The sequence below is a fragment of the Chaetodon trifascialis genome, chromosome 3 (genome assembly GCF_039877785.1).
Source record: "Chaetodon trifascialis isolate fChaTrf1 chromosome 3, fChaTrf1.hap1, whole genome shotgun sequence".
NCBI lineage: Eukaryota > Metazoa > Chordata > Actinopteri > Chaetodontiformes > Chaetodontidae > Chaetodon > Chaetodon trifascialis.
In genome coordinates, this window is record NC_092058.1 from 22,739,999 (window position 1) to 22,755,329 (window position 15,331).

The 15,331-nt window shown below is 40.8% G+C and overlaps 1 protein-coding gene across 1 annotated transcript in view; it reads left to right on the plus strand.

The window, feature by feature from the left end:
- The first annotated feature begins 430 nt into the window (after positions 1-430).
- The window catches only part of cntn3b (contactin 3b), a 53,901-nt gene continuing 39,000 nt past the window's right edge, over positions 431-15,331 (plus strand). Inside the window, exons 1-3 of the mRNA XM_070958619.1 lie at positions 431-809; positions 7,712-7,847; positions 9,983-10,118. Of these exons, the coding sequence (XP_070814720.1) occupies positions 7,793-7,847; positions 9,983-10,118 (191 nt within the window). The 5' untranslated portion in view covers positions 431-809; positions 7,712-7,792. The remainder of the gene's footprint in view (positions 810-7,711; positions 7,848-9,982; positions 10,119-15,331) is intronic.

A 15,331-nucleotide genomic window follows, 5' to 3' on the forward strand; every position in this document is an offset into this window, starting at 1 on the left:
GAAGCCAGAGGAAAGCCAGTTAACTGCATCTACTGCATAATCCCTGCATCTATTTACCATCAATACACTAGAAAAAGAATTAAAAAATACAAATAAAAAACGAACTAGCCAAGATCAGGCATCAGGCAGTTTGGTTATTGTGGTAAATGATCAGTTTTAGTTCGCCTTCATAATGTTCTCCCAAGCGCTTCCTCTCATGTTTACATCGAATAGCTGCTAATTTCCAAAACATTTCTCGAAATTTCCACCTCATCTGTAGTCTTCATAACGTAAATATCCAGAGATTAAATATGCACTCACTTAAGCAGAGGAATGGCAGGTGCCCACAAGCTGGTGGCGCATTACTGTGCTGCGAAGTGCGATGGGTGTTTTCACGCGTCACCAGTGGGCGCTTCTTCCTGCGCACAAAGAGAGCAGAGCCCGGGGATGCGCACAATGTGAGTCTCCGCTCAGAGGCACCGCTGTCCTCTCTGCGTCTTGGCAGCATCTTGTGGAGTGTAATACGAGGAGGTCGAGGATCATCCCGGCGTAGCGCGTATCTTCCTCAGCCTGCAAACTCACTAACTGTGGAATTTACCGAGGTAGAGGTTACTGTTAGTCCCATCCTTTAAGACCGAGAGACGCACTTAGACGGAGCAGAATTTAAACTGCTGGAGCACAGAACAGTCTCCTCTTTGGCTGCTGAGAGGAGAAGAGTTGCTGTGAGAAATGTTACCCGCTCAGTAGAGCCTGAAAGAGCACATCCGACGGATACTGGAATTACAATCAAAGCAGTTTAATGAAGAGGAAAAAATTGCATCCTAGAAGAAGTGAGTATCCGGTCAGAAATCATCTTTGCCGTATTTGCACGTTATTTCCCTGCCTTTTAACATTAATATGTACGGAACTGTGTGCCGCTAAGTTTGCAGTCTTTGCTTTGCAGAAAAATAACAGCGAATGCAACTTCATTTGACTCAGGGCAAAATGATACAACCTAGTGAGCCGTGCCTCCGTGCCGAGATGTCTTTATCTAATTTAGTATAATCTGAGAAAGGAGCACAGAGACTGAGTGTGCGTGCTGATACTGGTCACACATGCATGATGTTGATGATTGCCTTTCTAGACGAGCCCCAAATGGTTTGGATGGTCCTACTGGGATTTCTACTGTTGGGGCTCATTTCCCTCATCTAGGACAAAGTCCATATGGTGCTGCTCTGCTCAGTCACACAGAGAAACAGCATCAGGACCGTTGCCTGGAGAAAAGCTCCCTCTCTAACTTGTTTAAAGCAATTATTCCTGTCCCTGCAGAGGAAAAGGGTCAGGGTTTTTTTTTTTTTTTCATTGTGATTTTATGTTGGTGAATTGTATCTGCATGCCAACTGACATCATGATTTTCTGATGTTTGTACAGCATATTTCTACAAACATTTCATAGGATTAAGATAGTTGCCGCCTGCAGGAGAGTGTTTTTAGAGAAATGAAAGCAACAGCTCAGCCTCACTCATTTTTCTGGAAAACCAAATGTTTGGCCACCAGTGGTCTGCACACAAGTGTTCTTTTTCCCACCCAGACTGCAAAAGGAGAGACCCAACAACAGTGCGAGAAAAATGCTCAGCCTGCTCCATCTTCAAAGTATCCTACTATTCAGCAGGGATTGTAATCGCTCTCCCCTCTATTCATGTTTATTTATAGATCCTTTGCACATATTTTGAGCAATAGCCAAATGAGAGGTGAAACACGTCTTTGAAGCCATGCGGTGAATTATTCTATAACGCAGCAATTTCCAGCATGGCAGTGCAGGGATGAAAAATCCTTTTTGATTGAAGCAGATTGGCAATAACATTGTACCGCCAGTTTCTTGTTAGGGAAGCCAGTGAAATTGATTAAATAGCATGAAAAAAAAAACCCGTAAAGAGCACTCCTGAGTGTCTACTGCTCTTCATCCTTGACCGCCAGTCATGTGTTTGAGGCTGTATCTAGGGTGAGGGTCTGGGGATGTGCCTGGCTGATGATGGGGTTGAGAAATGAATCGCTGCTCCCCTCTCCTTTAAGTGCACTTACTCTCCTGCCCCTGTGTTAGGCAGCAGCTGAGGGATGCAGCCGTGTTTAACACTGAAAGGAGTCACTGGGGGCGTCCTGCTGTCTTCCAGGGATTCAGAGATTTTTCGCATGAATATACACAGCTGTATATTGTCTGCAGAGGGTCCTGCCCAGATGTTTAGTCCTGCTGTGGTAAACAGATATTTAATATGTGAAGAAAAAAAAAATCTCAGAAGAGGTCAGAAGCGCGTGTGAAATTTCTTTTTTTTAATGTTTCATTTGAAAGCCCTCATACTGAACATATGTCCCTGCTTTTCACTTAATATTTAGATTATATTTAAATATTTATTTACACGGAGCTCCCTATTTTAATCCATTGCTGTGTTGCAGCGTACAAATGTGACCTGACCCTCAGTTCCAATCATGCTGTCCTGTTCATACATGCGCCGTGTCAGTAACACATGTGAAGTGGTTACTGTCTTTTAGCCTGCGAGGATGTGCTTGAAATGAAATGGAAGAAACATCTCAGGAGAGAATATGCATTCAACCAATTCTTTCATGAATGTTAATGTCACAGCTGTTGAGATGGATGGATGGGGGGGGCAATTACATAAAATGCCTTTTTATTTGAAACTGTATTGCATAGTTTGCCATAGGACGCATTACTCACTCACCTTCGATAATGTAAAAGTTATTGTGCAATCAATACCAAACAATTACTCATACTCTGCTTCCTCTTTTCATTTCACAAGTATTTTGCAGAAGCCTTAGCCATGAAATACAGACATTAAGCTTTGCTTTTATTTGTTAATCATGCCACTTATTTTTTTGTTATCCTCCCTGGCTCATGTAAAATAGACTTGTGCAGGTCTTCAGTCAGTCAGAGTAAATTAGGAGGCATCAGTGCACCGTTGATCGGGAATTCTTCAGTCATTTGCTAAAGCACAGAGCAGCTGTGTGTTCAGATGGAGTCCGTCCCTGGTGGCAGATCCTTGTCTCCCAGGTTGTCTTGCTGACTAATTTAATGGAGACGGCAGCAGATAGTCATAAAGACAATAACTTTGTGGAAATGAATGCATCTTGTACTGTAGCGAGAATTCATTCAGTTTCGGCAAAGTGGGGGGTGAAGGGTGGGGTTGCATGATCAGATATATCTGGATCTCCCGGCTCTGTGTATCGCCTGTGATCTGAATACAGACCTTGAGCGTGCACACCCCTATGATAGAAACTCTCTCCTTTCCTCCCTCCCTTATTAGATTCTTTTGCAATTATACTGCCCTCAGGGGGGAAATGGATGCCTTTAACCACCTTTCCTATCAATTATGTGCCAAACAACAGCCCCACTAACCAAGAAGTCATCTCATTTACTCTGGAATGCGTTTAGCCAATGACTTCCATTACGTTTAGCTTCTGTGGAGGTGAAAGTGTGATGCCTCATTACATTTGGCAGAGCAATCTTTTGCTCATCATTTCAGTTGAGAAAGCTGAAGAGAGAAAATGCCATCTCACCTTCAAAGCCCAGACGTTTTTTGGGTTGTTTTTTTTTCCCAGTTTTCTCAGTGTCCGGAGTTTGTTTTGTTCTTTTTCTTTTGGATTTGCTAAAGCTGCAGCTCATATGCAGCTCTGTAAGTTTTGACACTGGTGCAGTTTTTTGAAGGTCAAAAGTGATACAGTTCTTTCTTCAAATATAGCAGCTATGAAATGGCTGTTGAAGCATCATGAGACACTTAAGTTCTCCACTGACAGCCACTGAAAATCTGTCCACTGAAAAAGAAATTCTTCAAGGCAGAGTGGCACACTCTTCCCACACAATGGCTGCAAGAATGAACATCTTTTGGGCTTTTTAATGAACCATTTATTCAGAAACCAACCAAAGAAGAAAACGCTCAAGAAGGAAAATGTCACTGCATGTTTTACAGACTGCAGAATGAAGCTGTGCCCAGGGACAAACATCCATCATATCAGCAGAGACACTGTGCCATGAACTGTGTAACACCCAACTTGCAAAGAAAGTCTTTTCGAGGAGATTTTCCTCTCAGGATCTTGAAGCTTTTTGGACTGATGGGCTGGGATGACGAAGTCGGATCCTCCAGAAAGTGGATGGCGGTTAATACTGCACTCAAACTGAAAAATGCAGCACACATTTTTTTGCTCCAGTAGAGTCTCAAACCGTGTAATCCAATGTGATGGATTTTTAGAGTGGCAAAACGCCCCCTAAATTTTGAAAGACACCAGGAAATCCACTCTGAATCTCGCTGTGCCTGCAATTACACCAGATGAGGAACAATTACTGGCACCAGGACAGTTGAGCTAAGCCAGCACTGGCCATTAAGTTATGATCAGGCAAATAGGATGATTCCCCCACACACCCCAAAGATACTGCTTCATAAGATTATGTAGACATGATTTATACGTCAAACCACCGCCACAATCCTACAGTTACAATTTGATGAAACAACCGAGTGGTTAGTATTTAGGTCTGTTTCAAGAAGTCCAAAGATAGCCCCGGGTTAATCCGCATAACAGGGTTGTGTTGTAAGGATGAGGGGTTGGGTTAAATTCTTAATCCTGAGAGGCGTATCAGTTTCCACTTACTGTGATGTAGGTCAGAGCTTGAGCAAAGCCCCTCCTGTGCCACTGATACTACAATTACAGCCTTAGAGCTCTCTGTTCCACCTCCACATAGGAAAAGTTGAATAGCCATTTAGATCATTGATCACTGGATATCTGATGCAACAATTTGTGGATGATTAGTCTGTGAGTGCAGGTCCTTGTGACGCTGATACTGTAGGTGACAGGAGTGGGAGACGCCTGGAAGGGTAAAATCGTCTCTAACATTCTAATCGTATCTCAAGATAGATTAATACTGTGATATAAAGATTGGGAAATCTGATTTTGGGTAGTTCAGGCACTTAAATATCTGTTAAATCAAGGCACACCATCATATTGATGGCACTATGAAGCAGTTCTGCTTCATTCTTTGCAACATTGCCAGCAATGGTCTAATATAAGCAGAGATAATGGGGTACACCAGCAATTAAGTGTTATATTATATATTATTATATTATAACCATAGGTGCATCAGAGGCCACGAGATCCTGACAAAACACTGGATCCATTTTCCATAATTCACACATCAGCATGTTTTGTGCTGCAGCTTGTTTGAATTAATTTCAACCCAACTATAGCAGGTTAATAGCGTACGTTGTAGAATTTATGTTGTATTTCTCATTCTTCTGCTGCTTCGCTCAAATGACAAGCTAACTTATGATCCAAATGTGTCAAATATTTGAACCGAATTTTGGAGAATCTTCAAAAGACAGTGGACATGAATACATGTTTCCATCTACCCGATTATTAGGAGTTAGTTCACAGAGATAAGCAGTATGTGGTGCCAGTTGTTGCAAAAATCATTATTGCAGAAGATGAAGGTACAACAAAATAATGTAATTAAAAGAGCATCAGTCAAACCTTAAACAGTAAAAAAAAATGTAGAAAACTTGATGGAAATCTGACATTTCACTTTGTTTCATATATTAACATAAGGAAGGTTAGATCAGATCTGGGTGGAGTGATGAGGAGATCTTTTAATCTGCAGAAACAGCTTCTTCTTCTTTCTAATTTTATAATTACATCAATCTCATTTAATATGACACTTCAAAATGTGCAGAAAATACATTGATGGAAACACAGCTACTGATGCAAAGCTCCACACCACAGGAAAACTAAAAACCCTACAGAAGGGCAGGATGGCAAAATGAAACACACATGATCTTGATATGTTACTACGGTGATGTTGTTTTGTTTCCAAAGCATTAGTAATACATTTATTATTAGATGAGTGATTATTCATTTTTAGTTTCTCTTTGTTCTCATTGTCATCGCCCATTTTCTCTTTGTGTGAGGGAGCTACGCAACATCCAGTTGTAAATTCAGTCGTGAATGGCTGCAAAGAGTTGAAAGATATTAACTTTGGGTGGAAATGCTGTCCACCGTCAGGGTTGCTGGAATCAAGTCATTTTCCCATCCTGCTCTCATCCCCTAAAATGATCATCCACCAGTTTGCTGTCGACCATATGCCTAAATCCAAGACAGCTGCAATTTACAAAATTATCATCTTTAACTTAGTCCGCAGTTTTTCCCACTGTAGTGTTGAATTCAAAATGCCCTCTAACTTCATGGATGGTTTGCTTATACGTTCAGCGCGGCTTTCTGTGTTTACGAAAAGACCATCAAAAAGCCGGTTGACTGAAAGAGCAACAGGGTCTGCAACGGGTAAGAGTGAACTGGAACAGATCTTCACAGATTCTCTTGTCAAATGGTAGTTTGAGTTTTGAATAAAAAGTGACAGTCATCTATTTTCCAGAACATTGTTGATCGACAGCTAGCTTAGCTCTGGTCACTGCATCTATCACTTAAAGTCCCGTCCTCACAGTGTAGCTGCTACTTCACACATCCTCGAGCTCTGGACAAACCAGGCACTTCCTGAATGTAGGCACACTAGAGGCCTGCCAGCTCGTTAAGAAGACTCAAAATGTAAATAGACTATTTTGAAGTTTTGTACCTTTCAGGCATATTCCTCCACTTTGGGCAGAGACAAGATGCCTTCCTGCCTCCAGCTCCTGTCCTGACTTAAAACCTCTCTAAAATGATATTAACTGTCCAGCCCAACTCCTGGTTAAACAGCAAACAAGCCCACCCCCAAACTGTCAAAGAAGCAGCATTATAGAGATTAGTAACTGCACTGTAATTACTGAATTTTAAAATGTGGTTCCTTACACTACGTGTTACTGACAGCACTAATTTCGGTGCTGTAGTGCATTTCACAGTGACTGCCTGACACAGTATTCTCCTGATGACAGTAATGCTCATGACATAGTCAGCCATTGTCTCAGACGTGACAAAGCTCCTCCACAGCACACAAAGGACATACATCTATTTTCCCATGCTGAGTACTGCTTCCCTCAGCTAGTAAACTGATCTTGATGTGTTAAATTGTTGGAGTGCCCTTTTAAAGAGATAAATACCCTGGTACAAAAGTTCTAAGTTGACAAATTTCCTTCCTCTAACAGTATATTTTGTTGTGCCAGCCAACGCTAATAGCTGACAATGAAACATACCACTTTTATTGCCTTAGTATACGGCCCTCTTGCTTTTCGGTTGATCTAAGGGAATGATGCATGGATATAAAATCAAAAACAGTCACTTTGCTCACATTCAGTCTTCCACCAAACTCTTTGTTAAAGTATGAAGTGGCATTTTGTGGAGTGCTGGTACACAGTCTGCCAGCTCCTATTAATAGTCAAATACGGAGAGAGAAGTACTCTATCTTTTGAGGTCAATCATTTCCTTCCCCACTTCTCTTTAAAGCTGCAGAATTGCTTGTCAGGCGGCATGAGAAACACACACGGTTGAAGAAAACATACTCATTTAGCAGATGTTTCTTCTTCTGTGCCACCTGAAAATTGCACTGGCTGGTTGTGTCCTCAGGTTTTTGTCTGCTGTTGTTTCTGCCCCCGTCGCCTCTCAGTTCCTCAAGATTCACTTTCTCTTCGCTCACCATAACTGATAAATAACAAGAACAAATTATGTAACTTAGCAGTTCTATAATCATGTGTTTTGCTGATGAATGCTTGTCGTATTTGGATCAAAATGTCATATTTTAATAACATCCATAATTACTTTCCCTTCAGATTAAAATTCTTGTATTCAAGGGAGAGAATTCCATTCACAAGCAATTGGATGAGAGTCTTATTAACCCTCGGCAACTAAACATGATGTCACCATGGAAACAAATTGTTCTGCTATCAATCACTGGATGCCTTGCAGGTAAGACATTTTAACACATAATATGGCTGAGTCTCACTGCACTTGTTGTTTATGTCTTGACAACATCTCACTGAATAAATAGTTTTTAATATATATTATTTACAGAAGAGTGCTACTGCTGTTATATTTTGTGTTGTTCTATAATTGCACAGACTAAATGCATGCTTGTGAGGTTATGAATACCATTTCATTCTTCACAGTGTTTATAAAAATATGGAGTTTGATCTATTAATGTTATAAATAATGTCAGGAATCTCATTCTCTTGACCAAAAAGCTCGCACTGATTAAGTTGCAGTCATTACATGTACAGCGTTCCAGCATGATGTCCTTCACCAATGCCTCGAGCTGTGTCCTGCTGCACATTTACAGTACACTATCAGGGACAGCTGGGAGTCCGATCCCATTCCTGTTTATGGCCTGTCCAGATCATTATCAGGATCCATGCAATGAATCCAGCCCTGCATTTTAGCACAATCTACTTGCCACTGTGCCTCATCCTGCCCTTGTGAAGCCATCAGGGATTTGAGCAGGAGAAGCACAGACACTCTACCAGAATGTCAACCCTTGTTCAAATGACATTGTAAATCCCAATGAATGTTATTCAAATTGGCTCATGGGTAATTCACACCCAGTACTCAAGGGAGCAAGATCCAAGCTGTCTCACCTTCCTAGCGGACAAGTGTTTTTAACAGGGCCTTGGTTGCTGCCTAAGGTGCTAGTTCTTTTTCGGTGTTGTGTACGTGGAAACCCTCGAAAATAATTACAGCTGATAACAATCATTAGAACATCTGAAGCGGCACGTTGTCTGGCTCTATTGTCTGGGACTTCACAAAATACACTGACAGCTTAAATGTTAGCCTGAATGGCGTGTTATTCAAATTCACATTAAAGAGAGGCTGATTAAACTGTGATGTGAATGAAGCAGAAGCTAAATCTAACTTAATACTCCATGTTTCTGAACAGCCACCAAAAGTTGCAGTGATAGTTGTTTTCATAGCTTTTATCACACAGTGAAATATATGTTGATTTCCTTGACATATTATCACCAAATAAAACCACGTGTAGTACTGCTAGCCACATGCTGCAATCTGTTAGCAGTAGGATATTAATTAGGCCTACTCTGGCCGTCTGTTGACTCCGCTTTCGTTTAGTACCAGATTGTGTTCCACATCCTTTCCTTTTAAGCTGCTGCCAGATGAGTGCATCCTTATGGCCTCAATTAACCGGTGCATGCGTAGTATGACATAGATTTTCTGAAAATAGCTCACTCTGCTTTATTTATCAGCCCTGTCACTTACAGGGAATCATTAATTACTCAGGAAATATGTGAAAATTAGCTTGCTACATCAGTAGACAACTATTGCAGACTTAGGCACTCATCCTAAATCCTCAACCTTTATTATCTGCTATTATGATGTTGTTCCTGGCAAGTCACAACGCTGAACATCTCAGTTTAATTCTGTCACTCAGTAGGTGTGAGCTCTCTGCAACTGCATTAAAATTTCTCCAACCGCTGAGCCAGCTAAATATTTACACAGTAATCAAAGCATTAAGTGATAAACTTGCAATGTTTTTATTTACTTGCATTTTTACACAAGAACTTTAAAGCAGGGAGATCATTAATATCTTGGACAGCATAGCAACAATATGATGATTTATCATGATGATAAAGTTGAGGAGTGGGGCCTGACACTATGGAAAACGCATCCTGCGTGCAAAATTGGAGTAAACGTAGGCACCATGGTCCATGTTTTTGTGCGTCAGGTTCATTTAAAAAATGCAGCCGCATAAAGTGCAACAGATGGCAAATATGTCAGCATTAGGAATCAGTGCCTAACAAGGGCTGCACTTAGAGCAAGAGGAGCAAAGGGTGTACACAACAAATCTTGGAGATTGTATTTCTTTGCTTTTCTCTGGAAAATGCAACACCGCTCAGAGAATAGGAGACAATATATACATTACACTGAAAAAGCAGTATACACTCTGTGTCAGAAAGTCGCTGTATTTCAACAAGATAAACTGTTTTTCCTTACATTGTCTGTGCTTCCTCTTTATTCTTCCAGTATTTTCTCTTAAGGTCAAAGAGGCAATTTTCCTGGCTTGTACTACTATAGACTTTCTCCTCTTTCCACAGCCTGTACAGAGGATGTCATATTTCAAGGGCCAAGATGGAGGACGGAGCCAAGTGACCTCATTTTACCGATCAACTCCCCAGACCAGCAGGCTACCATCACGTGCGAGGCAGAAGGCAGCCCTCCTCCACAGTACAGGTAAATTACCACATCAAAGTTACATTCCCCACCAGCCTCGGCTAAACTGTCTACCCGCTTTGACTCGACATCCACATCACATGCTGAAAATCCATTGCTGTTTAATTGCTTGTGAATCTTCATTGCTGCTTCCACGGAAATCAAAGAGGGTACCGATCGCGTTGATTGCTATTGATTTGTGAAAGAATGTTTTCTGGACATAAATGCTCGAGAGAGAGATTATGCACCATCCAACTAAAAGACAGGCTTCAAAGAGCAACTGCTTAATTGAGCATCAGTTTCTAATTGAACAAAGCTTATCTATTTTCAGCCTGAGCTACTGTATGATGAAGAGTTAGAGTCAGATTGATGTGGCTGATGAATATGCCAACTCCTCAGATACGAGTGAGGTTAACTTTATTAATGAAAAGATTTAAGCCACTGTACGCCTAAAGCTGATGATTTATAACATGGTGCGCAGCTTAAGAAATCATTAGGGGAGAAAAGGAGATCCCAGTGACTCATTTGCACCACAGATCCTTTGATAGCTCACTGGCTATTTTCTTGTGGTGCAGAGAGCCTGCCTGAAAATGGCAGCTGGCGATGTTTTTTGCGGTAGATTGTGTTTCGGAGCTTGGTCAGCACCATGTAGATGCACAGCAAGCAGGGTAGAGAGGCAATAACCTTGTGAGTGACATTCTGTTAAATGCTTACATTTCCTATAATGTGTCTGCGCTGAAAACATGGCCCAGGCACAGCAACGGAGGGCATCATTATACTTGTTGTGCAGCCTGAGCTATCCCGAGATGAAGCTGAAACCATCGCTTTCATTATTTCAACCCCAACTTAAAAACATTGTGGCGTTCAGTGATGTTGTTGAAGAGGTTTTCTCTTTCGGGTCCTTTGTGGAGTTAACGCAATAGTGGGAAACGCTGTTGTTGTCAGTATGATCTGCAACTATTTCTCCAGCTGAGCAAGCACGTAATATTACAAGGGCAGTTATACACGGATTATCACTATTATAGTGTGACATGTTAGCCACATATTAAAGCTGCAGCAATCAATATTTTATATGAACAGTGGATCTAATGACTGTGTGGAATGTGAAAGGACAAGCTCGTCATGACAAACCCACAGAGATTCATGGCCAACTCTCCATTTCCCTTTTGCTTTATGGAGTGTTTTAGTGTCCTAAACCTCATTTTTGTTTTATATCCTGCAACTTTTATTGTTTTGGTTTAGTCCCACTGCTTTCAACAACTCTGGGTCCAGCAGCAGAAGGCAGCTGTTTTTAGCAAAAAAGGCTCTGATAAATGGACTTCAGGCTACTTGTCCAGCACCAGATGGCAGACAAACAACATTAGCGACCAGCTAGTGAACATAGTGATCCCACTTCCGTCCCGGAAAAAGGATCCTTCCTCTGTTGCTCTTCCTGCAGTTGCTTTCTCTGAGGGGAGCTTTTCCTCATCCTTATCTGAAATTTTGCTTCACTGAATGCTAAAGGTCAGTTTTAGACTTAAATTTCTCAGGTCACAGGACCACAACTCCAATTGAATGTCAAAGTTGCTCCACGTCTGATGGATGTGTAAATTAGCAATATTTTGCTATTAGCTGCTAACACATTAGCCAAAGCAACTTTATGTGGTAATAACTGGTCTTGCGTGTGATATTTAGCTTGTTGTGGAGCTCGGACCTTCAGTGGCCAGAAACAAACAAACAAACAAAGCAAACAAAATGGTAGTTTTATGTTCTTTGATTTTTTGATTGTATTTGAAATGTGATGCGGCTGCACGGTGGCGCAGCAGGTAGTGCGCGTGCCTCACAGCAAGAAGGTCGCCGGTTTGATTCCTGGGTCAGGCCTTTCTCTGTGAAGTTTGCATGTTCTTCCCGTGCATGCGTGGGTTCTCTCCAGGCACTCCGGCTTCCTCCCTCAGACCAAAAACATGCTCATTAGGTTGATTGGTGACTCTAAATTGCCCCTAGGTGTGAGTGTGAATGGTTGTGTGCTTGTGCCCTGCGATTGGCTGGCGGCTGGTCCAGGGTGTACCCCGCCTCCCGCCCATTGACAGCCGAGATAGGCTCTGCGACCCCGAAATGGATAAGCGGCATAGAAAATGGATGGATGGATGGAAATGTGATGCACTACAGTATATGGTCATTTATTAAAACCTTAATATTTGTTGTTTAATTGAAACAAACTACAAAATATCGACCACCTACATCTTAAAGAGATCAATTGAATTTTTCTGACCCTTTCTATTGCTTTGATTTTAGATAAACCTATTATTTATCATCATCCTGCTTCTCTAGTGAGCCTTGTGTAACTCATCTCTTATTTTGTCTATTTCTGGTGTTTTCTCAGGGCTGCAGCACCTGAAGTTCGTTGATTTTGCTCCATTTCGAAGCACTCAGCTCCTGTTTGTAGTACAAAACAACACATATATCTCTCTGGCAATATTCATCTAGGTCAGTAGTTCCACTGTTTGAAGTCAGTGCCCTCAATTATGGATAAAAAAATCTGAAACCAGGTTTAAAAGGAAGAATTGATGTTTGAGTGAGCAAACTCTCACCACTGTGGATTGACATTTCTGATAATGCTTTTAAAGACACTCAATTCCAACCATTAATTTTACTTTGAGGAGGGATGAGTCTATCCTCAAAGTAAAGAATAAAATTTTTACTTTATTTGGGTTGCATCAGTGTTTCTGACACTGATTGTCCTTGACTTGTTTCCCTTCGGGCAAGGAGAGGACTGTTTTGTCCTGATGATAAAATAGAGAGAATAAATTCTTGGCCATTTCAAACACTGAAATTAGAACCTCAAAATGTCCTAAGCAGCCTGAAAAAATGCCCTTAGGAAGTGGTCATGCCGTGACTTTCACCAGAGTCTGCAAACTATGCATGGGACTAGACCCTGCAAATGAACAGTATTTGTATAATTAGATATGCCAAGTGAGGGGGTATTACATTCAGAGCTCCACACTTAATTTCCTCACTTACTGCAGCTATTAAGAAAAATTCATCCATTTCGTTTAATATCCATAGAAAAAATTGGGTCACACAATATTGAATTTGTCAGAGAAGATGACGTTAACCCTTGCTGGAGAGCCACTGTAGCACTGAGTATGTCAGTTCTTTTGCGTTCTCTTGAGTGTTTCAGATTTGTTGCTGCATACCGTAATAAAGGTATGTAAAATGTCAATAATTAAACTGTTATTCAGATATTACCTGAATCCAGTGGACAGTGGCCAAATATACCATACAACAGATTTCCAGCACAGCTGCAATGAGCTATAGCATAGTATGTAATAATACCAGGTAAAACAGTGTTGTGATAGTAGTTATTTATTTGTGTCATAAACATAGAACTGCACAGCCCACATTGACTTTTTATTATTCAGACAATATGTTGAAATGCTGAGAGTAATTAAATATTATATTACGCTGCCTGTTTTTCAAAATAAAAGTAAAAAAATAGAATGTTTATGTTCATTTCTATACCAAATAAAGTTGTCAGAATGCACACAAAAATTCCCAAACATGAGAAAGTATTAGAAAGTATGCATTTACTGGGGACTATTTTTTGCAGCAGAACACTTTCTGTGCTCTAATAATGAGTATTTACAGCAGCAGGACAGTGTATGTATGTAGTCAGAATAAACTACATTGTTCATGTTCAAAGTAATGAAGGTAGTGGCAGATAATGTAGCTCTAGCACAGAGGAATTTATGTATATATAGTAAGTGAAAATCCCTAAAATATAAAAGAAAAACTGTGTGATTTTATCTTGTAATATAGATAAAATTACACTTTGGTGCTATCTAACAGTGATATGGCAGTGGATAAGGCATTTAATAAGTTGCTTAAGCTTTGAAATTCTCCCTGGTTGATTTGAATACAAGAGTGCAGATAGCAGATATGATAAAATGAGAATGTCAGGTAGTCCTTTGTGTTTATGCTCGTAACCTTTGCCAGTTAGTTTCATACTGTCTGATTTTGTTTCCAATACCTCGCGCCGCTCCACCTTGCTCACTCGATGACACCGTGAATATACAAACGGGAGTGCTGACAGTTCTTCAGTTGACAAATAGTCCAGTGTAGCGCCAGAGCACACTCCAGGGCTCAGAGCTGTGCTTTATGAATACACCTGTCACTGTGTTTACTATGAATCTGCTGTAACACAGGATCAAGGGCACAGCAGTGATTGGAAAGGGGGTATAAAAAAAAGTACTCTGGCTGGTGTCTGCTAGCATGTAATGTGACTTCAGGCAGATGTATGACTCTACCTTTGTTCGGTACAGGGTAACAGGGACATAAATAGAACTGGGAGGGTGTGATTAGACAATTCTTTATTTATTTTTTTGTTATGAATTCAGTGCCAGTGTAGAGCTAGATACAGGGCTGAATCTAGAGATTGTTCAATCGATTTTTATCTCTGAGAGGGTCACTTGTCTTTTTATAGGGTGAGAAAATTCTATGACCGTAGGGCTTATGAGATCATCTCAAAACCAATGGGATAAACTAGAAGAAGGCAGGCCTGAGGTCTTAAATAAAGCCAATATTTTAGAATTTCTGGATGGTCAATATATGGACTTTAAATTGTTTAGTCTATTGGTACCTGGTGAAAATGAATATATTGACTTATTTTACTTTTAATTTGAATAAGAACATCATCGAGGCTATAATTTGTAATTGTAAATTGTATTATGCCTGCTGATAAGGGTTTATAACTCTGTGTGTGTGTGTGTGTGTGTGTGTGTGTGTGTGTGTGTGTGTGTGTGTGTGTGTGTGTGTGTGTATTTGCATATGTGTTTGCACATGTACTGTATACGATGTTTGTTCTAATTCCATAGGAGGTTTCAAGCAGACGCAAGCAGATAACACCCGACACACGCACAAACACACACTGATACGGTGTTTTTTTAGGAATATTTATTGTGCCACATTTGGCTTGAAGGCCAAATGAACATCAATTTATTAAAAAGCAGCAGCAATAACCCACTAAACATAATTGTAGAGAGTACCCTGGTCAGCAGTTGAATTTCCATTATCAGCCCTAAGCTATGCTGTGTGTGTGTGTGTGTGTGTGTGTGTGTGTGTGTGTGTGTGTGTGTGTGTGTGTGTGTGTGTGTGTGTGTGTGTGTGTGAACAGTATGTGGTCTGTGTGGTCACTGCCGTCTCTGTGGGTGTCTGGCCTCAAGGAAATCCAGGTGAGCCAGCGCTGCAGTACAATC